This window comes from Myotis yumanensis, unplaced genomic scaffold, assembly GCF_028538775.1.
Source record: "Myotis yumanensis isolate MYYU_CA2020_CCGP unplaced genomic scaffold, mMyoYum1.0.hap1 SCAF_7, whole genome shotgun sequence".
In the NCBI taxonomy this organism is placed as follows: Eukaryota; Metazoa; Chordata; class Mammalia; order Chiroptera; family Vespertilionidae; genus Myotis; species Myotis yumanensis.
The window spans coordinates 28,517,470-28,542,291 of NW_027223758.1; the positions used below are offsets into that span (position 1 = coordinate 28,517,470).

Sequence of the window (24,822 nt, forward strand, 5' to 3'; positions counted from 1 at the left end):
TAAACTGGAGATTCATGTTCCTCATCTAGGTGGTTTTTCATATTTCTGTGATAATTTATTCCACTCTATTTTTGCTTTTCTCTTATATTGATCCTCTAGGTTTCTTAACTTTTTAACTCATTTTCTTCTATATTAAATTTTGCCTGTCAACTATATCTCAATAAAACTGGAAAAATAATTGTTTTTAATTTTGCCTCACATCGTGGAAATTTTCTTCAATTGTTTGACAGTGAGGAGTTGTTCTTTTTTAAAAAATTTGTTTGGGAGTTCAGTGTCCAAGGTGTCACTGGTAAGTTTTGCTTTAGGGTAACTGGGTGGTGAGTTGGCCTTTATATAAAAGTTGCCTTTTCAAAGGAAAAATTTAACTTCTATAGAGTAGAGTCCTCTGGATTTTAGCTAGTTGGGTGGAGGCAGCTACACACTCACCCTACATGTGATTGAGGGGTGGGAGGATTGTGTTCTGCATAAAGACTCTCTATCCATTCCATTATTTTTGTCAACACAGCTCACTTCCACTTTCTGTCTTACCTGGCATTTTCAAGACCTGAGTTTCTTTGAGAATATTCTAGAAAGCCTCAGTTACATCCCCATTTTCACATACTCCTAGACTATGAATTTCACTGTCCTGCTTCATTACTAACCACTCCTTGTTCAATTTTCTAGCTTCTAGAAAATTCTTGAAATCTCTAATGGCTGATGGCTTTTCTCCTATTACCTTTGTCATTGCAAGTTTATACACTTTTATTCCTATACTATTATTTTTATCAGGAACTCAATTAGAAAGAAGAGGTAAATATGAGTAGCTGGCCAACCATCTTTAACCAAAAATCAATAGACTAAGTTAGATTTAGAAAAATAAAGGAATATAACCATTATCACTCTCAGCATTCTGGATTTTTTAGAAGGAAGTCACTTAGTATGTTCTTTTTCCCCACTAACCTGGGTATAAACTGTCACATTTCCCTGTGGTGCATTTTGAGAAAGTAAATAAATTCTTATGGGTTACTCTCCCTTACCTGTGAGCAAGATAGGAGGACAGGTGAGCACAGTTCTACCTCCCTGTCATGAGATGCAACATTCTAGGAGTCTCTAATTCCTCCTCTCTATCAGATGAGATTACTCCCACTCTTTCTTATGTATTTATTACCCTAGTATTTACTGAACATTTACCATGTGTCAGGCTCTGTCCTCAGAGCTTTACAAACATTGTCTCATTTCACGGAACCTTATGAGGTGGGTGTTGTTATTCCTACTTTATAGAACCAAAACCAAACTCAAACATGCCCAAGCCCTCTGATCTATTAAGTGTCAGCAGTAGCAGCAGGTGAACACAGATTCATCAATCTCCAAACTTAAAACATTATGTTATGTAGTCATTGCCAGAGAGGTAAGAATAGCAGACATGGTGCCCATCCAGTTTGAAAAATGTGGGTTACAAGAACAATCGGCTATACATGGTCTTCCCTCCCTCCACTCATTGGAAGGTCATGGCTGGCTCCAATCCTCTGTACCTTCTTGGTGAACTGCTTCAGGGTTAGGACATGCTCCTATTCCCTTCCTTCCTCTTCCTCCCTCCTTCCCAACATTCTGTTTTAAATAATTTTAAACTTACAGAAAAATTGCAAAAATCACACACAAAGAATCTACACCCAGCTTCCTCTTGTTAACATCATACATAACCACAATACAATGATAGAAACCAGGAAATTAGTGTTAATACAATACTGTTAACTAATTTACTGCCTTATTCAAATTTCACAGGCTTTCCCACTGAAGTCCTTTCTCTGTTCCAGTATTCAGTCCAGGATCTCACATGGCATTTAGTTGTCATGTCTCTTTAGTCTCCTCTGATCTGAGACAGTACCTCAGTTTTTCTGTCTCTCATGACCTTGACACTTCAGACGAGTATTAGCAATTTATTTTGTAGAACTAGAGACCCGGTGCACGGATTCGTGCACATTGAAAGGAAATTAATTAGAAGAAATACTTTAGAGGCTGGGGAGGGACCACAGTAGGGCTCCAGGGCATGTTGGGCTCGTCTCGCCCAGTCCTGATAGGCCAAACCCCAGCAGCAAGCTAACCTACCAGTCAGTGTCTGACCCCTGGTGGTCAGTGTGCATCATAGCGACTGGTTGAACAGTCAAACGATCAGTCGGACACTTAGCATATTAGGCTTTTATTATATAGGATGTTCTCCAATATAGATTTGTCTGCTACTTTCTTACAATTAAATTGAGGTTTATGTAATTTGGGCAGGAACAACATGGAAGTGATGCTATTGCCCTTCTCAGTGCATCATATCAGGAGGTGTGTGAAGTCGATATGCATTATTCCAGATGATGTATGTTCATTTTGATCACTTGATTAAGGTGATATCTGCATTTTTCTCCACTCTCATGTTACTATCTTTCCCTGTGTAATTGACAAATACTTTGCAGGGAGATATTTTGAGGCTACAAATATGCTTTTTCTCATCATATTTTTACTCACTAATTTTAAAATTCATCAGTGATTCTTGCCTATGATTATTGAATAGAAACTTCAAGTACATCCTCTCTCCACATTTTGTTCCCTTGCAAATTAAAGCTGTGCCTGAGTGTATCTGAGCGACAAAGTCTAGGAGGTAGGCCCGTGTCCTGGCTATAAGAAATCTTGGGAATTGGAGTTCTGATTTCAGACTGGGACTTTCCAAGGATAGTAGGAAGCCACAAATATGACTGACATCCACTACAATTGCCAAGATATTTTAAAATGAGAAAAGTGAAAGACAAAACAGTATCTATAAAATACTATCACCTGCATAATTAGCCTATATGCATAAACTACCTCTCGGAGGTTCCAGAGGAAACTGGTGACAGCTTTGTCCAAGAAAGGAAACTTTATAATCAAGAGAGGTGGGAGACTTGTCAGTGTATATATCCTATATCAGGTATAATCCTTTGTGCCCTTTGATGGAGATGGATGCAAAGGAAGGAGAGAGAAAGGGGGGAGAGAGGGACCATTTTTCTTGCTCCACTCATTCTCAACAGAGACTCCAGCACCATGGCCTCCAGCAAGGCCTTCTTACTTTTCTTTGCTCTTCCTCACCCTTCTTCATCTAGTGCGGATAGATACATAGGACACACCCTCTCCACCCTCGCAAGCAGAAAATTATAGAACTTGCCTGGGCATAGAAAGTGCTTGTTATCCACCCAGCTGGAAAGGAGGGTGTAGCTATAATAGGCACATTCTGCTTCTTTGCACTGAACGCAACATGTTCTCCATAAATCCAAGTGTTGCCATTTCTTACTTGCCAGACTTTCAGTATGTTTATAAGCTAAATACTCAATTTAAAAACTTACATCAAATAATGCTGCTTTATCAAATAATAACATCAATTAAAAAAAAAAAAAACTCCTCCTCTTTTCTCCTCCCAGAAGCTTTTTCATTCTAACGTAGAATTTTTTAAATTCTGAGGGTGCGTCCAGTGGAAGTGGAAGGTGTTATAGGAAGGAAGTCGCTTGTGTTTAACAAGTTAAAGTAACTGGGACTTTCAGTCCCTCTACTTGTCTATTTCCCCTTTCTGTCCAGTGAATAAAGAACATGGCCATATCTCTTGTCCAGCCCAGTCTACTCACATCCCATATGATAATGCAAACATGACTAACTTATCTTCTGAGGATACCATCAAGTCAGTTTTTCAGGATATGGGTATCTGATAATAGTTATTGTTTTAATATTTGCACATGTAAAACTTTGAGGTCAAGAGATATAGCTCCTCTTTATCCTCCACCTCTGCTAACTGAGACGCAGTAACTATCTGCTAACTAAAAAATACGTAACAGTTTTCTACAGGTTGTTACAGGCAACTATCAAGCTCTACGCCAACGCTTCAAATTCCATCTCAAAAATCACCTCCTTGCCCTGCTGGTGTGGGCCAGCAGTTGAGCATCGACCCAGGAACCAAGAGGTCACTGGTTTGATTTGGGTTAGGGCACATACCCAGGTTGTGGGCTCAATCCCCAGTAGGGGTGTGTGCAGGAGGCAGCCAATCAATCATGTTCCTCTTCCATCAATGTTTCTATTTCTCTATCCCTCTCCCCTCCTCCAAATAAATAAATAAATAAATAAATAAGGTTTATTTTTTTTAATCTTTTGTCATACTCCTCACCACTCCGCACACCTGCAGGAAGATGGCCCTCCTCTGAGTTCCGCAGCATCAGAGTTATGACCTGAAGATAAACTCTGTGCTAGTTCATCTGAGTATTTTCAGTGCATATTATGGTGTCTATTTCACAGGAACATAATAGCTGAATGAATAAATAAGCTAATTCATTGTTTGATTTATATGTGTAGATTAAATAACTGACTCAAAGTGTTGGTTGTACTTGTTTTTTAAAAGGAAGAAAAGATGAGGATGGCTTGTTTATGTATATATGAAATTTTGAAGTCCAGAATACACTTCTTAATCCACTTCTAACCTGGCACCTTAGGAAATGGGTGGGTTGTACCTGTTTCACAGGTAGTAAGTTTAAAAAAAAAAAATCCAAGAACACACAATATGGATGAAACTCAAAAACATAACGTTGAACAAAAGAAACCAGACGCAAAATAGTACACATCATCCGACTGCATTTATATATGGCACAAAGACTGGCAAAACCCTTTTAGGGAGTTAGAAGTCAAGATGATGGTTACTCTTGGTGGGGGTTGGCAGTAACTGGAAGAGGAGCTAGGAGACTTCTGGGGACTGGTAATGTCCTGTGTCTTGATCTGGATACTCAATACACAGTTTGTGAAAATTCATCAGCTGTATATTCATGATTTGTGCTCTTTCATAAATAAATATCTATAATAATAAAAGCAAATTATGCTAATTAGACCAGACAGCCAAATGACCTTTCGGACATCATTCCAGACAACCTTCTGGACAAAGCCGTGGTGGCAGGGGCTGAGGTAGAGGCGATTAGGGGCGATGAGGCAGGCAGGCCAGCAGTTAGGGGCGATGAGACAGGCAGGCAGGCAAGGGGTTAGGGGCGATGAGGCAGGCAGGCAGAGTGGTTAGGGGTGATCAGGCAGGCAGGCGAGCAATTAGAAGCCAGCAGTCCCAGATTTTGAGAGGGATGTCTGACTGCTGGACATCCCCTAAGGGGTCCCAGATTGAAAGAGGGTGCAGGCTGGGCTGAGGGACTCTCCCTCCTGTGCACGAATTTCATGCACTGGACCTCTAGTATACTATATAATGAATACATATATTTCAATTAAACACTTTAAAAACAATACACAAATTTGTTCATTATACGAAAATTCATCAGCTGTATATTCATATGTGCTCTTTCACATATATAATTATATATAATAAATGTATAATATATAATAAATATATATATACTATTTCAATTAAAAGCTTTTTAAAAACTTCGGCCAAGCAAAAACTTAAAACCAGTTAAATTCTTTAGCACAACCCAGATATTTTCAACTAAAATGAGAAACCAATTTGATGTAAATAAAGCCATTACTACTTCAAGACCACACATAAGATCTTGAAGACAGTCCATGTTCCATTCAGCCATGAGCAGTCTCCAGAAAGTAAACCTTTAGACTCTTTATGCTCAGGATAAGAGCGTATTTGTTACGTCGATGTTGGGCATGTAAAGACTGGGACCAGATGACAGTTGTGGGACCAGATGACAATTGACCCCATTCCCAGAGTTGAGAATTTTCCACCAAATTAGGAAATTCAGTTCTAAGATTTTCATTATGTGCTGACAAGTGTTCAAATGACCTTGTAAAATACTTTCAAAACTACAACAATGACTAAATATGATGATGTACAAGCAAAAATAAGGATTCCAATTCTAAATTCCACCACATTTTAAATTCGTATTTACGTTGTCGCAGGCTGTATGTACTTGATGTGAATCGCTAAAGCCTGTGTTATGCTGCATGAAATTCTCCGTCGTCCATCCCTCCGCCCATTTTACAGATGAGTTCACTGTCATTTCCATGTCAGCTTTGTAAACAGTGTATCCTCTGAGCTCAGCTCAAGGCCTGGCCCAAAATAAACACTCGACAAATGTGTGTAATATGAACGAAGAAGGCGTGGAGAGGTTGTGTAAATTCCCCGAGGTCACCCACCCTTCACCGCTCCCTTGGGAAGTGAATCCGACAGGAAGGTGGCCAGCCGGGCTGGGTGGTGAATCTGGGGTGAGCCACCCCAGACTTCCGCGTGGGGCGTGCCCTTAGGGTGCCCGGGGTCTTCCATGGTGCGTATTCTGGGCGCCTCACCCTCCTCGGGGGGTTACATCACCCTCTTACTCAGAGACGGACCGCTTTCGTTTCTCCCACCGGGCGATCAAGAGCCTCCAGGCTCTGTCAAGGGGAATTTCTAGCCCGGAGCTGGGAGTCTCCGGGCCGGGGCGTTCCCGAGTGTGAGCCATGGCTGTACCTGGAGGGCAGGGGAAAAGGAGTCGGGCTTTAATAACCTGTGCTCGTCCGGAGGGCGCCTGGGGAACCGGGAAAACTGAAGGCGCTCTCAGGTAGCAAGATCGGAGCAAGCAGTGAGCGTGTGTCCCAGGTTCCCCTGATCCCCACACCCTCGCGCCCCCCCCCCCACACCCCCCCCGCCCCGGCCGCGTAGCAGCCCTTGGACCACCCTTTGCCCTTAAAAAGGCTGCGGAGCGCGCCTCCTCTCCCCGGAGCGAGACCCAGCAGGCCCGGCGCCGAGCGTGCCCTCGCCTGCCGAGCCGGGCGCTGGCCGCAGTGCCCTGAGGCCGCGGGGCGGGAACTGTGCACCGGGCTCGCCGCGTCCGCGTCCGCGTCCGGCTGGGGGCGGGCACCGCGCCTCGGCGGGAGGTCCCGTGCATCCTCGCCCGGCGTCCACGAGCCTCCCTCGCCCGCCGCAGCCCAGCCGAGCTGCAGCCGCCACCGTGAGCCCCCGGAGCCCGCCCCCGACTCCGCCTGGGTGGCCTCCGTCCTGGCCTCTAGGGGCGCAACCCTCCACGTGCAGGTCTGCGAGGCTGCACGCCGCGGGCTCCGAGAAAGAAGGTGGGTGCCGAGGGGCTAGGGCTAGAGAGGGCGGAAGATCGGTAGGGAGCGGAGGCTTAGGTGGGCCCCGACCCCTGCCCCCTGACTCTCTCCAGCTCGCTTTCACTTAAATGGCTGTTGAATTAAAAAGAACGCCCTAGGCGATTGGCAACCTTCTGCAGCCTTGCGCAGCGCGCCACGCCAAGTAAACTGTCCCGCCGTGGGTGCTGCCTGCATGGGGGGTAAGGGGCGGGTTTCCATCCACCCACTATCCACTCGGGACCCCGGACCCTGCAGAACTGACAAAAGACTGGCCTTCTGAAACGCACCCTGTGATCTTCCAGAGGAAGAAGCAGAGAGGCTCTTTCCCTATCGATCTATCGTCTGTCTGTCTAATGATCAATCTATCATCCTTTGTCTCGTTTTCTGGTCTGTCTGCCTTCCTTATTTCCTTCTTTTCTGCTCACCGCCCTGTCCCTCTGTCTCATTTTCGTTCCTGCATTTTCTCGAAAGGACAGGAGGAGGTAGGCAGCCGGGCTTCACCCCAGGCAGGCATTTCTGCTGGTGGCCTTGCTTCTTGTTCTGGCCTCTAAGATGCCCTTTCACGGCTGAAGTTCGCTGCTCTGCTCAACAAGTAGCAGCTTGCTGCAGATGAGAAATTCAATAAAAATGAAGGCGCGGAAAGATAGGGTAGGAATGTGGGAAAACCAGATTGTCTAATTTTAGCCTGGGTTTGTTGTGAGGGAATCACCATCTGTTGCCTCAAGGAGAAGTGTTTTGATTGCCCAGGTAAGGAAAGAAAAGACCTTTATGTATGATTGCTCATGGACTCACCTTCAAAGACAGGTTATTTTCTTTATGGACAAAACGTTTTAAATAACTAAACTCCAAATCATAGCATTTGAGAAATTGTAAAGCTGTTAAGGTCAAACAGCTCAATGCCCTGTTAGGAGTTTGTCTGTGAAGGTGATATCTTTATTGTCTCCTCACTGGGAAAGATTTACATGAGTAGAAATGCTTAGTAAAGGCTACGGAGAGTTTAGCTCATGTGTTCTTAAGAGTTTTATTTCATATTGGTGTTGCAACAGTATCAAGGATGTGTCCCTGTGTCGTGGTTAAGAGTTTAAAGTTAGAAAGACCTAGATTTCCATCTGTGCTCTCTCTACCATCTAACTTGCTGTGTGCTTTCCGGCAAGTTGCCTAGCCTCTCTGATCCTGGGTTTCCTCGTTTCTAAATTGGATTGCTGACAGGGTGGAGACAACACAAGAATAGTAGTTAACACAGAATACACCACCCAGTAAGTACATAATAAACAATACTTGAGGCTGATGAGGAGGAAGGGAGTAGTTAGGCCTGATATACCCATGGCACGGCTGCCCCAGCAAGGGGTCTCCGGATGCAGGTATGTGCACGGGAAGGAACAAGCATTATTACATCATTGGTGTCCTTCTTGTCATAAAAAATCAGGAGCTACTTCTGAACTTTTGAATTAATTCAAACAAATAAAATCTGTCCTATGCCTATTCAGAATTGCATGTTTAGCTATTTTGTGTATTTTGAGATACTCTGAGGCTTACAATTATGAACAGTTTCAAATAAACACCAAACTGGTATGACCCTGGTGGATTAATTATTGCTTATTATTAAAAATAGTGTTCCTCAGAAGTCACTATAGTCCCTGGCTTGATCTGGATGTGGGTGGGTGGAGGGAGGAACTGAGCCCTGGAGCTAATGTTTCAATGGGCTGTTTCAACTCAAAAGTGTGAGCCACAGACTGGTATCACATGGAGTTCGTTATACATGCAGGGTCCACCGAGACCTGCTGAATAGAACCTGCATGTTAATGAGATCTGGAGGGGAATTCATGGGCACTTTCGATTTGATCAGCCCTTTCTTAGGAATTTGAGTGCACCAATGTGTTTGTTTTTTTAATAGGTCTTGTGAAAACATGGATTTCTCATAAGCTGTCTTTACCTAGCCAAGTGAAAAAGATGTGTTATCACTTACATGACTGATTTTGATTCAAAATCTTTAGATAGCCAGGAGACATATTATCATTTGCTTTCTGTTTACAAGTAACAGAGAGCCCAGCCAGTGTGGCTCAGTGGTTGAGCCAGTCAACCCATGAACCAAGAGGTCATAGGTTTGATTCCCGGTCAGAGCACATGCCTGGGTTGCTGGCTCTATTCCCAGTAAGGGATGTGCAGGAGGCAGCTAATCATTGTTTCTCTCTCATCATTGATGTTTCTATCTCTCTCCCTCTCCCTCCTTCTCTCCTAAAATCAATAAAAACATACCTAAAACTAACAGAGAGCTAATATTTTAAGTTCTGCCAAGTCTGGATTCCAGTGTTCCTATTACCCCCTTGAGACGTTTCTGTTTTGATACTGCTTAGCTGAAATAGACACTATTTTGCTATATTTTTAGTTTTTGAATTTTCATACTGGAAGATGTCATTAATATTTATAGGAGGAACATAATAATACATATGTATTATATTACAGATAGAGAAAGATTTTAATGACATTCTTTTAAAATCAGCTTTATTAAGGTATAATTTGCCTACAACAGAATGTATTCAATGGTACATTTAAAATCTGTGTGTTTTATGCAATGACACTCCCCCCTTGGTCTATTAAAATCTGTGTGTTTTATTGTATGCGAATTATACAGTGGGGCCTTGACTTACGAGTTTAATTCGTTCGGAGACCGAGGTCTGTTAAGGAGCTCGTTAACTCAAATTACTCTAACATTGAAACCCTCAATGCAAAAAATCAGCCGAGAGACAGCTGGTATCTCAAAAAACTCGTTAGTCGGGACACTTGTAAGTCAAGGCCCCACTGTATTTAATAAAGTGGATTCTTTTTAAAGGTATCATCAAGGATTGCCATGATTTGTTGCCTGCTGCTAGAATAGTTCAGAGAAGATCAAGAAAAGTCACTAGAGAGGGAAAATGAAGGTTGACGCATTGGGCAGGCACAGAAAATGAAAAGCCCAGTGGTCTTGGGAGAAATGAAAGACAAATTTAGAAGGCTTGAGACCCTTGTATAATACTTTCTTGTCTTTAAAATTAAGGTGCTGATTTAATATCTGGGGCACTGAGAATGCCGCGGATTTTTTTCAAGATGAGGCCAAAATAAAATAAAAAAATAAACGTAAAAACGTTTTGCTCTGCAGGGTCTCCTCCTCGTGTTCTGATCTCTGTCCACCCTTCGGTGCAGCAGACACCCACATTTGCCACGATGCTCTCAGCCAGTGACTTTGCATCTGCTTCTTGGGATCTCGAGGTCCGAGTGGACCATCCAGATGAAGAAAAGCAGAAAGACATCACCCTGCAAGTGTCCGGGGACCTGCACGTTGGGGGGGTGATGCTCAAGTTAGTAGAGCAGATCAGTAAGTTTCTGTTTTGTTCTGGTGTCTCTATATCTGAAACCCTCTCTGTTGCATCGCTGCTGATCTAAGTTGTCTGATCACCTATGTTTTTCTGATCCTTTATCTGGTAATGGCCCAGAGAGCTATCACCCTTCCCCCAAGAAGAAGAGAACTAAGGGGCCCCTAACAACCCTTGTAAAAACTTGAGTCCCTGGTGACAAACCAAAGCTTCCTGGTAGGTAAAATGCTCTGTTTCCACAAGAATGGGCCCATTCTACGGGTGACATCTAGGGTGACCGCAGGCTTTTTTGAAGGTGTTGGACTCCTGTTAGTGCTTGATTGCTCAGTGATAAAGTCAGCTTGGTGCTAATTTGTCTTTTAACACATACACACCCTTTGCTACTCTCTCTTCTTAAACAGAGAAAGAGAAATCTTCAGGGTCAGAGTTTCACCTCAGGAGTCAACACAATCAACCTAGAATTTAATAATGTTCTGTATGCCTTGTATTTATTTCTATCTTCTAAGGCCATGGTTGTGGGCTCTTCATTGACACTAGTGAAAGAAAGCCCAGTGAATTTTCCAAGTCATGTAACCACCATCCAGGTCAAGAAATAGAACATTACTTGTTCCCCCACCCCCGTCCCGTACCTGACCCCTCCTTGTCACTGCCCCACCAAAGGTAGCCACTAGATTAAAAAGAGAGAGGGAAAGAGAGAGAAATTACTTTTTTCAAAGTAAATAACAACACTGGTGGCTCTTCATTTAGCAAAATAAAAGATTGACTATTGCCTCCAACATCGATGAAGGGAAACGATTCAACGTTGATGCCAACATTGAAGAAGCGGGCAGTTTCCGTGTTGATGCTCACTCTCAGAAAATACTCAGCTCTGATTTCAGTGTAGACACTTTGGATACTGGGGATATGATGGTTCTGATAAAAGAGCTGGGCATTACCGAGAAGGGTGACGTGTCAGCTTTATAGAACTTCTGTGCGGGCTCTGATTGGGTGCTGTGGATGTCGCCTTGTGCTCCAGGGGGGCAAGGATACATTTCTAGTGGAGAAATTATCCTGATTAAACAAAGCAGAGCGCTCCTGGTCTTCCCAGGAAGGACCATGGCGCTGGGAGACTGAAGGAAGAGAACTTCAGCATTTCAAGATGAACAGAATTTGTGTATGTCTGTTCCTTCCGCAGCATTGAAGTATCAGTGATGGTAAGATTCAGTCTGTTTTCTACCTCTCCCGCCTTAGACTCTTTGAAGAGAAGCCAAAAATCGTTGAGCCTTGGCTTGTACCAGGAGATGGGGTGCTGAAGAGCGGCCCTTTGTTTGCATTTTTGCGCACGATGGGATTGACTGGCGTGCCCTCCCTCTCGCTGTACTTCACTGTGTTTTCTATTTTTGCAGACATAGCCCAAGACTGGTCAGACTTTGCCCTTTGGTGGGAACAAAAGCGTTGCTGGCTCCTGAAAACACACTGGACCCTGGACAAATGTGGAGTCCAGGCAGATGCAAAGCTTGTCTTCACCCCTCAGCATAAAATGCTTCGCCTCCGCCTGCCGAACGTGAAGACGGTGCGATTGCGAGTCAGCTTCTCTGCTGTGGTGTTCAAAGCTGTCAGTGATATCTGCAAAGCCCTGAGTGAGTACCCCAGAGGGGCCCCTGTGCCCTTTGGACCTTTGGCAAAGGAGGGCAGGAAAATGCTGTGTGCTCCCTGAGTACATGCTCCTTAGGAAGCACACTTTTCAAACCCAATTCCGCGGACTGAAGCCATTGAAGTGGCGCTAATCCAAACGGGACATTACTGAGATACTTCAGATTCATTTCCACAAAGCTTAAAACTGCTTCAAAAGAGATGTATACTCAGAAGAAACAAGCCCATTACAATCCCCCAAATTCATTTCTCTTAGCCATAGTAAATCATCATTATATTTAAAACAATCCAAAAAAAGAGTTCCATTAAGTCATTATCACCTTGGAGCCAATGCATCTTTATTAGTTTTGAGAGAATGGTGGAGTAATGTCTTCATTGCTTCTCTTACACTTGGCTCCAATAGCCCTATCCACAAAAATCCTACACAGAAAAGTACACTTAATTATGGAATGGAACGAATTGATACCATCCCATAAGTTAAACAGCCATTAAGGACAGCATCACCCAAACCCTTTCTTTTTTTTTTGTGGGACTTCCTTAGTGGGAGCAAACCCTGCCTTGTGAGGGTGTTCTTATTTTATACTAGAGACCCGGTGCACAGATTCGTGCACCGTTGGTGTCCCTCAGCCTGGCCTGTGCCCTCTCGCAATCTGGGACCCCTCCGGTTTCGGCCTGTTCTGGCAGTCCGACATCCTCCGAGGGATGTAGTAGTGAGCGAAGTGGCAAGTGGCCAGGGAGGAGCCCGAACCCGGGCCGGCACCACGCCACTCCCACTCATCCCGGCCCCACTGCACCTGCTGCCGCTGCCGCAGAGGCAGGAAAGGCTTGCACCACTGCAGCTGTGCTCACCAGCTATGAGCCCGGCATCTGGCACCCATCAGCTGAGTGGCGCTCCCACTGTGGGAACACACTGACAACCAAGGGGCAGCTCCTTCATTGAGTGTCTGCCCCCTGGTGGTGGTCAGTGCACATCATAGCAACCGGTCAAACGGTCAAGCGGCTGACCGGTCACTTAGGGTTTTATATAAAGAGATTATTTTGAAAGTGTGTAGGTAAATTCTTTGGTCCCAAGGCTAAGATCTATCTTCCCCATGAAGTTATAAACTGCTCACTCATTCCTTCAACAAACATGTATTAACTAGAGGCCCGATGCATAAAGATTCGTGCAAGAGTAGGCCTTCCTTCCCCCAGCTACTGGCACCGGCTTCCCTCTGGCACCTGAAACCTGGGCTGCTTTGCTCCGGCCACCGCCAGGCACCCAGGACCAGGGCTGCTTTGCTCCGGCCACCGCCAGGCACCCAGGACCGGGGTTGCTTTGCTCCGGCCACCGCCAGGCACCAAGGTCTGGGCTGCTTTGCTCCGGCCACCGCCAGGCACCCAGGACCGGGGCTGCTTCATTCCAGCTGCCACTGCCAGGCACCCGGGACCTGGGCTGCTTTGCTCCGGCCACTGCCACCACCCACCCAGTTCCCTGTGGTTCCCCATCTGGTCCAGCAGTCCTTCCAGTCGTGACGCTTATGGCCTCTGGCCTTTTGTAATATAGGATCAGGCAAGCATTGTGGTGAATACTAAGGGTATGTTAGTCATAAAAACTAGCCCAAATCTTTTCCCTCCTGAAGCTTACATTCCAGTGTACAGAGACAGAAAATTAGTAATAAATGTAAAAACTAAGATGTTGAAAGGAGATAGTAGGGCAAAAGGAAAAAGTATAATAGTATATATAGGCTTGGGAATGCCAGTATTGGGCATTGGAGGCTGGTATGTATTTAACAGGGTGAAGAGAGAAACCTTTTTTTTTTTTTTTTTGAGCATGCCCAGCACAATGCCTGCATGCATTAGCTGTTTAATAACGTGAGTGACAAGTGAACAGAACCTCCCATTATGGAATGTAAATTCCAAAGTGTCCCTGCTGCTTGGTGAGCAAGTGGCAAACACCAGGCACCCTGATTTCAGTAACATTCTCATGAAGATTGGAAAACCATTTCTTTTTTGTGGGACTTAATAAATGATTGAATTACATCAAATGTCGCAGTAGACTGGAAGCACACATCATACCTGGAACCAAACACTTGAGGTTTTGAAGTAAATAGAAGCAGTCAGATGTCCTTCTCTTTTCCAGATTATCTATCTTCATGGCAGTTCTAAAAGGCCCAACTGGCATTTCTACTAATCTCTTTCTATCTGATCAATAGAAGGTAGATCAAATTCACCAAAACTATGGGTTTTTCCTCAAGGAAAAGGAAAGGCAAATGTTAGGCTTGGAGATAGGGTTTTGTTTGTTTTGTTTTGGTGTTATGTTTTGTTTCTAATGTTTACCACACTGGACATCTTGATTCATCTCTAGGTTTTGTGTATAAATTATGCATTTGAAGTGGTCACAGGTGCCTGCTGCAACCTGATGATCAGACATCCTTGGTTACTGGGGAGAGAATCGAGCTGAACTACCAGCCTCAGTCTTCGCACAAAGCAGTATTTGAGCTGAGAAGTGGGAGGAATCAGTTCATTCACCTCTGATTCTAGCCCAGAGACTAACATCCACATTCCCTGGCTTTTCCCTGGGATCATAGCAGCTCAGTGCGGTTAATGGCAATGCTAAATGTATTTCATTAATAGAGGAAGATGGGGATAATCTTCAGTTCTCCAGAAGCAGACCCTGATATAAGGATTCCAGTGCAAATATGTATTTATTTGGGGGAGGGGGGTAATGCCGGGAAACAACTGATAACGAATGGAGACGTGAGACTGGGCAGAGAAGGCCACCAATAAGAGATTGTCCCAGAGCAGAGACATGCCTCAGAGCCATCCCACCCAAGGGCCGAGGGAGCTGGGTGTTAATACGCCACTCATCAGTCACCGGGGCTGCTCTTGGAGAGCATTCATTCTCTGAACTCGTGTGGCCGGTTGCGCTGTATCTGGGCAGAGTAGACTCCAGGGTTCAGAGCAAGCCCGTGGGCAGACAGACACATGTCCTAGCTGCCGTTGGTAGTCAAGTCGGAGTGCACTGAAAGGGTGAGGCCAAGAAGAGGCGGGCAGGCGCCAACGATGTCTGCCACAGGGATGAAAGTAGCAGCTGGGCATCATGTAAGAAAAGGGCTCTCTGGATCTGTGGTCCATGAAGAAAAAGGTGGGGCCCTTGGCTGTTGATTAAAAAACTGAATAAAAAAGGTAAGGGGGCGGGCAGAAGGGAGAAAGAAAGGGAGGAAAGAGGGAGGGGAAATTGGTAGTAAGTAGGTGGCATAAGAATAGCAAAATTTGGTTGAGGCTGGGTGATGAGTCCATGGATGGGCCATTATACTATTCCCTTTGCTTTAGATACATTTGAAATATTTTCACAATAAATCAAAAAACAAAATAGAAATTTTACTAGACTAAATCTCCCTCCACTATTTGACCTCCCTACACCCTTATTGATGGGGAGCGGAGGTCTTATTCCCCTCTGTTTCTTTAAAAAGTAGTGCAATCTAGTTCTATTACTTCTCCGGAATTTCCTAAGAAATGGTTTCAAATGCCCAACAGGAATTTTTATTTTATTTTAACTTTTCAGTTTTTCTTCTTTGTTTTTTATACTTATTTATTAGATATTAGAAGACCAGAAGAACTTTCCTTGTTAAAGCCTTCTAGCGACTATTTTAAAAAGAAGAAGAAGAAAGACAAGAATAATAAGGAGCCCTTAATTGAAGACATTTTAAACCTGGAGAGTTCTCCAACAATTTCTGGGCCACCAGGTAAGAATTGTGACAGGTGCTTTGTTGTTTTAATTCATTCTTAAAGCCGAGAGTTTCTTAAGTTTTTTTGTTTTGTTTTTTTTAATCCTCACCCAAGATTATTTTTTTCATTAATTTTTAGACATAGTGGAAGGGACGGAGGAAAGAGGGAGGGAAAGAGGAAAAGAGAGAAAGAAACAGAGTGAGAGAGAAACATCGATGGGAGAGAGACACATTGATTGGTTGCCTCCCACTCATGCCCCGGGAATTGAACCTGAGACCCTTTGGTCCTCAAGCCAACTCTAACCACTGAGCAACCTGGCCAGAGCAAGAGTTACCTCAATTTTTAAATCCTCGGAACTCTCCTCCCCTCTGCTCTGTCTTTCCTCTTGTCCCTCCCTTCTTCTTTCTCCCCCAAACAAAGAAGGGTTAAAATTGCAAGAGTCCTATGATGAGGAAAGGATATCCAATTAGTTCTAGAACTAACAGAATTTTTTTGACAAGATATGCTTTATAGCTCATTATGTTAATTGCATGTATTATGTTTCTGATGAATTAGAAACCTTAATAGAACTGGCTGTGAATTTGAGGGAGGAAACAGATTATTTGGATCACTCAAATATACTTCTGTTTTCCTGGTTCAGTCTTCCTGTGACTCTTGTATGAATTCCATTTAAATTTTGCACTGGACATGTAACAGGAGAACAGGTAAAAATTCTAGAAAGGCTTCATTCTTTTCTTGTTATATAAGAATATAAAAAGCTAGCTTGTTTGCAAAGTTTGCGGGTTTTCTTGCATAGTATATTCCAGTGCAAAGAATGAAAGGAATTATTTGCACTTTTCATATGCAAAGTAAAGGCAGCCGATGTATAAACCATTATTAGCTGGGTTCTTAAAATTGGCAAGTACTGCTATTTCTTTAAAGAATTTGCCCAAAATATAGTCTGTACATACATTCTGTGAGATCTCTGGTTCTCTAAGAGCGTGAAAACTCACAGCTAAAGCAGAGGCATTTTGAATTGTTGAGAAGGACATAGTCTCCCACACTTGTATGGGTTGACTGTGGGAGCTTTTATAGCCTGTCAGTTCCCAAGTTTTCAGTAGCTAAACATTCAGGCAAGAGCTTTACCCGTGTATAACTCCTCCCGCATCAGGCATGACTCCTCTGATTATTTTAAATGTTACAACTATTTAAATTCAAAATCCATTTCAGTGTCAGCAATCTGTACTTGTTTTTCCAGAGATTTCCACTCCCTGAATCTCATATCCTAGTGTGTGTTCCCCTTTGCCTTACAGTAAGTCCTGGCTTGTACAGTAAAACCATGACTCCCACGTATGACCCCGTCAACGGAACGCCGGTGTCATCCACCATGACGTGGTTCAGTGACAGCCCTTTGACCGAACAAAACTGCAACATCCTCGCATTCAGCCAACCCCCGCAGTCACCGGAGGCGCTGGCTGATATGTACCAGTCTCGGTCTCTGGTCGATAAAACCAAGCTTAACGCAGGGTAAGGATGTGGCTCCATGTTGCTTCTCTGTGAACTGACACTGATGTAGCAAGAGAGATACCACAGAGATGGGGAGAGGTTGTTTATTTTTTAAATTAGGGTGCCTGGGGATTGCACACTGCTAGCAAAAGTCAGGACTGATTATAGCAACAAAAAGGAAAAAACAAGGCCTTTGGTCATTTCAATACATATAAAGTGTGACGTCCCTTATGTGTTGGGGTAACCCAATGGTTTACCATATGCGAATAGGAATTCTTTCCCCTTGCGGTGTGCAAAGTGTATTTTATGGGAGGTCGAGCAGTTCATAAGTGGGTTGGAACCCATGGGCCAGGGGGAGACCCAAGGTGGCCCACCTGCCCACACTGTCTTGTAGAATGCCACTTCTCTCTGCAGCCGTTCTAGAGCAAGTCCTTCCGCTTTGCCTCAAGCGGGCTCAGAAGACACACTCAAACTATTTCTCAGACCACTGGCTCTTTTCACTCCCCACTGTTCACCAAATAAAGTCAGCTTGTGGGCAGCATTCCACTCCCTGTGATATCTGGCCCAGCACTGTCTTCCTGTCCTACTGTGTACCCCGCCCCCATGGTGCCCCCAAGGCCTCTCCTCCCCTCCTGCTCTCCAGTTAGCCCTGCTCATCCTTTACGGCCCAGTCACTCTCTCCTTCGTAGATGTCAGCATTCAAGATCGTCAATTCTCTGTAGTTCTGTTCTCATACTTTGCCCAGCATCACTCTCTTCCTTTATTAGGAGGCTTGGTCTCTCCCACTGGACCAAGGCCTTGGGGATGGAGATTGCATCTTGGGGGCTAATTTAATAGAAGTTCAAGCCATTTTCATTCAGTGTTTCTGGCTGGCATTCATGCCCACCTGGTCTTGTGGTTACTGTTTAATCTCCATCCCTCCACCTCTCACCATTACCCAGTGTGTGTGTTTTGTCAACCTTAGGACTAAACTATCCAGTATAGGAGCCACTAGCACATGTGAATAGTTACATCTAAATTTGAATTTAATTAAAATGGAAATGTGGCACCAGCCACATGTAAATCTTCAGTAGCCACATGTGGCTAGTGGCTACTCTATTGGACAGGGCCATACAGAATGTTGTTGTAATTATAGAAAGTTCTAGACAATAAGATAGAGCCAGTTTTGGGTCGGACCACCTAGTGTAGGGGAGAGGCTGTGCGGGCAGTCACCCGGTGTAGGGGAGAGGCTATGCGGGCAGTCAGCAAGTGCAGATTCTCATTCTGGCTCCACCACGAGGTACAGGACCTTAAGCATAAACAGAGTCACTGAGACTCTGTTTTAAGATCTATAAAACTGAGAAAATAAAAACTGCTCTGGCTTCTTCACTGGGTTACTTTAAAGTGTCAATGAGAAAAATAAATAAATCTACGCTAATAAAAGAGAAACATGGTAATTAGCGTATGACCGCTACCCTTCCCATTGGCTAATCAGCATATCCTTATGCAAATTAACTGTCAGCCAAGATGACGGCCAGCAGCCATGCACTGAAGCTAACAGGGAGGCTTGCTTGCTCCAGTGATGGCAGACTCCAACATTCCCTGCCTGAGTTGCCGGCCTCTCAGCTGCAACTCTAAGCAACTATGTTGCAAATATAGAAGCTAAACAAAACCCTAGAAACCGGCTGTCAGTCAGCCGGGCTTCAGCCAGCTGGACCGCAACATTGTATCAAATACAGAAGGTAAAGGCCAGAGCCGAGGCCTCAGAGCTAAAGCTGGCCCAGAATAGAAAAAGAAAAAAGAAAAAAAGGAGCAGTTAGGAGCTTCAGTCACCCCCCAGCCTGAAAACGGCCCTCAGCCCCTCAGCCAGACTGGCCAGGCACCCCAGTGGGGACCCCCACCCTGATCCAGGACACCCTTCAGGGCAAACCAGCTGGCCCCCACCGGTGCACCAGGCCTCTATTCTATATAGTAAAAGGGTAATATGCCTCCCAGCACCGGGATCAGTGGAGCCGCAAGGCTCCCGGCACAGGGATCAGCATGACAGGAGGCAGCGCCCAAACCCCCTGATCGCCCTGCGGCTCTGTGTGTGACAGGGGGCGGGGCCATAACCTCCCTATCTGCCCTGCTCTGTTCGTGACAGGGGAAGGTGCCCCAACCCCCTGATCAGCCCTGCTCTGTGCCTGATAGGGGGAAGCTCCCCAATCCCCTGATCGCCCTGCAGCTCTGTGTTTGACAGGGTGCGGCGCCCCAACCCCTCCCCCCCACGGGCCCTGCTCTGTGTGTGACAGTGTAGAGCCATAACCTCTCCATCGGCCCTGCCCTGAGTGTGACAGTGGCGGCGCCCCAACCCCCTGATCGACCCTGCTCTGTGGGTGATAGAGGGTGGCACCCCAATCCCCCTCCACGGGCCTTGATCTGTGTGTGACAGGGTAGAGCCATAACCTCCCCATTGGCCCTGCCCTGAGTGTGACAGGGGGGAGCTCCCCAACCCCCCAATCGGCCCTGCTCTGAGCCTGACCAGGGGCTGCACCTAGGGATTGGGCCTGCCCTCTGCCACCCGGGAGCAGGCCTAAGCCAGCAGCTTGTTATCTCCCGAGGATTCCCAGACTGCGAGAGGGCACAGGCCAGGCTGAGGAACCCCCCTTCTCCCCCCGAGTGCACAAATTTTTGTGCACCAGGCCTCTAGTTATATATAAATATCTATACACACACATACCTAGCATTGGGAAAGCTGTAAGATAAAATATAGATATAAGCTAGTTTCAAGTCCTCTCCCTGACTGGTTTTTGGTCACATTACTTACTCGGATTTTGTTCAAGGAGATGTGTGTATATAATGTAAATATATATAACATATATTACATGGTACATGTATTACATAGAACATATTATATAACATAGATAACATGTAAACGTATTATATAATGCTGTAACATATATGTATAAAACTGATCAACTTTTGTAACTCATCCCACTGTTTTCTAGTTGGCTGGACTCCTCGCGTTCCCTCATGGAACAGGGCATCCAGGAGGATGAGCAGCTGCTGTTACGATTTAAATACTACACCTTCTTTGACTTGAATCCCAAAGTAAGATACTCTTTCTCTATTCTCTCTCTTCTTTAAAATGTGAATCCATGGAAGTGTACAACTGAGTCATTTACTCATCAAAGTTAGGATTAACGTGTGTAATCTTCTGCTACCTCTTCAGAGTTAGATCAGTAAATGCCTTCTGCTCCCTGAATTGCATTTTTGGGTTCTAGGGAGCTTAGTAAGCTGCCGCGACTGTGTGGGAGTCTCTGGGGGTCTTCGTGCCCAGCAGGCGCATGCTCCCCTCTCCATTCACAGGAACAAGAAGAGAGTGTTCAGGGAGCCAGAGTGCTTAGGGTTTGGGAAGGAGGCGTTGTCAGGACCTAGGTTAAGAGCAGGTTCTCATGAATAAACCAGGGCCCCATGATGGCGCACAGCAGACTCCCCACGGTGGCGATGAGAAAGAGGGGTCATCTATGTAAATGAAGACCCGGCTAGTCGCCAGGTCCCATCTGAGGTGTGTGTCTCCCACCTGTAGTTTACTGGGCAACTGATTCCTCTCCCTGGCCCTGATTTGCCCGTTCGTGCAGTTGTGAGTCAGCAGATAAATGGCCAAAATGTAGAAAATAGAAACTGGGTCACTGCTTCTCTGAGTGCACAGGGCGGTTCATCATACTGTTCCTGCCCAGTTTGGTGTTTGGCGTTGCTCTATCCATGTACTCGCTGCCGGACACGTGTTCCACCGGCTTGCCTCAGGCCACCTGTTGCGCACAGACCCTTTTCTCACCCACAGCAGTGTCACTGCCTCTTGTGGCACAGCCTTCCCCTCGGTCATTTTCTCCATGAACAGCCCTTCCTCATTCAAAGATTACAAAAAGTGTTCTCTTCATGGTTCCTCCTACTAGGTTTAGTTGTTATGTTTAGATTTTTTATAAGTCCTTTGAGATATAATTCACATACCATAGATTTCACCCATTTACTCGGTACAGATGAATGGTTTTTCGCATATTCACTGAGTTGTGCAACCATCACCACCGTCTCATTTCAGAACACCTTCACCATCCTAACAAGAAACTCATTATCCACTAGGAGCCGCTCTCCCTTCCCTCCCAACCTCCCGGCCCTAGGCAAGCATCAGTCAGTCTTCCGTCTGTCCCTATGGATTTGCCTATCCTGGACGTTTCATATAAATGGGGTTATATAATATGTGGTACTTTGTGACTAGTTTCTTTCGTTAAGCATAATATTTTCAAGGTCAATTCATATTGTACCATGAGCCGGTATTTCGTTTCTTTTTATTGTCAAATAATATCCCATTGAATGTATGTGCCACATTTTATTTATCTATTCATCAGTTGATGGACATTTGGAATGATTCTACTTGGGGGTTATTATGAATAATGCTGCTAAGAACATTCATGTGCAGGTTTGGGTTTTGTTTTTTGGGTTTTTTTTACTTCTTTTTATTGTGGTAAAACATACATAACAATTGCCATTTTAACCATTTTTTAATTGTTTTTTAAAGATTTTTCTCCCAGTAAATAGCTTATCTTTTCTTTTTTTAAAATATATTTTTATTGATATTTAGAGAGGACAGGAGAGAGAGAAACATCAACAATGAGAGAGAATCATTGATTGGCTGCCTCATGCACACCCCCTACTGGGGATCAGCCTGCAACCCAGTCATGTGCCCTTGACCAGAATCGAACTTGGGACCCTTCAGTCTGCAGGCCGATGCTCTATCCACTGAACCAAACCAGCTAGGGCCATTTTAATCATTTTTAGGTCCACAATTCAGTGGCATTAAGTACATTTATAATGTTATGAAGCTACCACCATTGTCCATTTCCAGAACATTTTTTATCATCCTATATAAAAACTCTGTACCCATTAAACAATAACTCCCCATTTAACCCTTCCTCCAGCCCTGTAACCTCTGTTCTACTTCCTATCTTTATGAATTTGCCTATTGAAGGTACTTCATAAAAGTGGAATCACACAATATTTGTCCTTTTGTGTCTGGCTTATTTCACTTAGTATAATATCTTACAGTTGTAACGTGCATGAGAATTTCATTCCTTCTGAAGGCTGAAGGATATCCCATTGTGTGTATATACTACATTGTGTTTATTTATTCATCCACTTATGGGCATGGGGTTGTTTCTACCTTCTGGCTATTGTGAATAATGCTATGATGAGCATTAGTATCCAAGGATCTGTTTGAGTCCCTCTTTTCCTTTTTTTTTTTCCTCTATATACTTACAAGTGGAATTGCTGGATCATACTCTATGTTTAACTTTTTGAGGAGGTACCAAACTGTTTTCCATAGAGGCTGCACCATAGTCCCACCAGCAATGAATAAGGGTTCCAATTTCTCCACATCCTCAGTAACATTTGTTATGATCTGTCTTTTGCATTAGAGCCTAGTGAGTGTGAAGTGATATCTCATTGTCTATCTGTAATTAATATTTTTGATGATGAGAGATTGTTTTTTTTTTTATTTTGGATTTTTATTTTCCAAATGTCAAGGCATTGTTAACACTATAGTCTTGAATTCTTTCTTCCCCTGCTGCTATAAAATGCCATTTTTATTTTATATTAAACTTATATACATATATAGGTCTGTTTCTAGAGACTGTGTTATTGACATTTTGTCTTTCACTATACGAATACCACACCATTTTAGTTGCTGCAGCTTTATAATATGTTTTAATGTCTGGGAGGACAGGTGTCTTCCCAATATTGTTCTTTTTCAAAATGTTCCTCATGATATTCAAAATTCGTGTGAGGGGCTCGGCTCTCGCAGCACTGGCTGCCTCGCCCACTGGTCCTTCCAGAAGCTCTTTCTGCCGTCCACCTCTCTGTATTATAGAGAATTGTTTTTTCCAGCTTAACTTAAAAATTAGCTTGTATAAAGTTTTATTTAAAAATCCCTATCAGCCCTGGCTAATATGGCTAAGTTGGTTGGGCATCATCGCATCCTGTGCATGGTTCAATTTCTGGTCAGGGCACACACCCGGGTTTTGGGCTTGATTCCCAGTGAGGGATAGGCAGGAGGCAGTAATCAATGTTACGCTCTGACACTGATATTTATCTCTCTCCCTCTCCCTTCCTCTCTCTCTAAAAATCAACAAAATGAAATAAAATAAGAATTCCTATCAGATTCTGATTAGGATTGCACTGAGTTTGCAGATCAGCAATCCCTCTTTCTTTTATTGGTTATCACATAAACCAATTTTACTATCTGCTTTTCATACCAATAAGAATGTGATTAAAGGGAGGTGAAGTAATGGAATCTAAGATGGGCTAGTTGGGCCCCTTGAAGAAACCCTGGGAAATATTTTGAGAAAGTTCTAAATTCAGAAATAAAAAGAGCTGGGCAGTGTGTCCCTTTTAGTTACCTGAACTAAAGTTCAGTGCATCTGTCTAACAAGGAACGGCCTGTCATTCCAGAATTTTGTATTGTGGAATATGAATGTGCCCCCTACACCACCACCACCACCCACACACACATAACTCTTTCTTTCTCTAGTATGATGCTGTCCGAATAAACCAGCTCTATGAACAAGCCAGGTGGGCCATTGTCTTAGAAGAAATTGACTGCACAGAGGAAGAAATGTTGATCTTCGCAGCACTGCAGGTATGGGAACTTCAGTACCTCCTCTCTGGAAGGAGACAAAGCAAGTTTGTTTTGCTTAAGTTTCATGGTATTCATACTGGCCTTTTCTTGGAAGAAAGAACTAAAAATGAGGGGAGTGAATTAGAATTTTTTTTTTTTATTTACAGGGGGAGCGCGATGGCCCTCCCCTGCATTTTTAGGGAAAGAGACGGCCCCCCCATCCTTCCCCCCACCCCCCCACCCCGGCACTTTTGAGGGGAAAGACAGGAGGAGCGCGGTCGCGCTCCCCCGGCACTTTTAGGGGGGAAGATAGGAGGCATTCAAAGGGTTAAAAGCAATTTAGCCCAGGATGCGCCCGTTAATGGAACGAGTCATTAATTATGGAAAGTTACCGCCGCAGTCAGCAGGAGCAAATGCCCCACAGAAATGCCATTTGAACAGCCCGGTTCGACCAAGTGTGGTCGCAATGTCACAGCAAAAGGGCTGCCGAAATCACACCCGCCCTCTCCTCCCCTCCCCATCCATCCCGACCAGAACCCATCCCGCTCGCACCCCACCTCCCCGCAATCCTGCTGTTTAAACTTTGGCAAGCGGCTAACTCCCTAACTTGTGGCAACTTTTTAACCTTCCTGTCTGGAGAGTTGGTGGGGGAGGGGGACGCACTAGGATGAATTCTCGGAGCTGGAAGAGTTTTAAAAAGGGGCGCAGACAGGCCGGGAAATGCCCCACAGACGGGACGGCCCGGGAAAGCAGGGCTCTGCGGCGCCTCCAAGCGTCTCCCCTTCGCCCAGCCATTCCCGGTCCTCCCGCTGCCCGCCCCGGCCCCGAACTCGGATCCCTGCAGTCGTCTCCCCTCCGCGCCACCACCCACTCCGCGGGGTTCTCCCTGCCCCATTAGACAGAAAGCTTCCCGCGGACCCCTGTCTGCACTCAACAGTCCCTCCGGCAGCGCCTCCAACGCTGCCCCTCGAC

General features: G+C 44.7%; 1 protein-coding gene across 2 annotated transcripts in view; it reads left to right on the forward strand.

The window, feature by feature from the left end:
- Nucleotides 1-6,871: 6,871 nt before the first annotated feature.
- Nucleotides 6,872-24,822, forward strand: part of FERMT1 (FERM domain containing kindlin 1) — a 33,225-nt gene continuing 15,274 nt past the window's right edge. The window contains exons 1-7 of one of the 2 annotated variants that reach the window (XM_070419932.1): nt 6,872-7,026; nt 10,184-10,399; nt 11,783-12,016; nt 15,608-15,754; nt 17,030-17,243; nt 20,189-20,291; nt 23,764-23,871. In XM_070419932.1, coding sequence (XP_070276033.1) covers nt 10,249-10,399; nt 11,783-12,016; nt 15,608-15,754; nt 17,030-17,243; nt 20,189-20,291; nt 23,764-23,871 — 957 coding nt within the window. In that variant the 5' untranslated portion in view covers nt 6,872-7,026; nt 10,184-10,248. Of the gene's footprint in view, nt 7,027-7,511; nt 7,795-10,183; nt 10,400-11,782; nt 12,017-15,607; nt 15,755-17,029; nt 17,244-20,188; nt 20,292-23,763; nt 23,872-24,822 lie in introns of those variants that run through there. The other variant, XM_070419933.1, reaches the window with a different exon arrangement.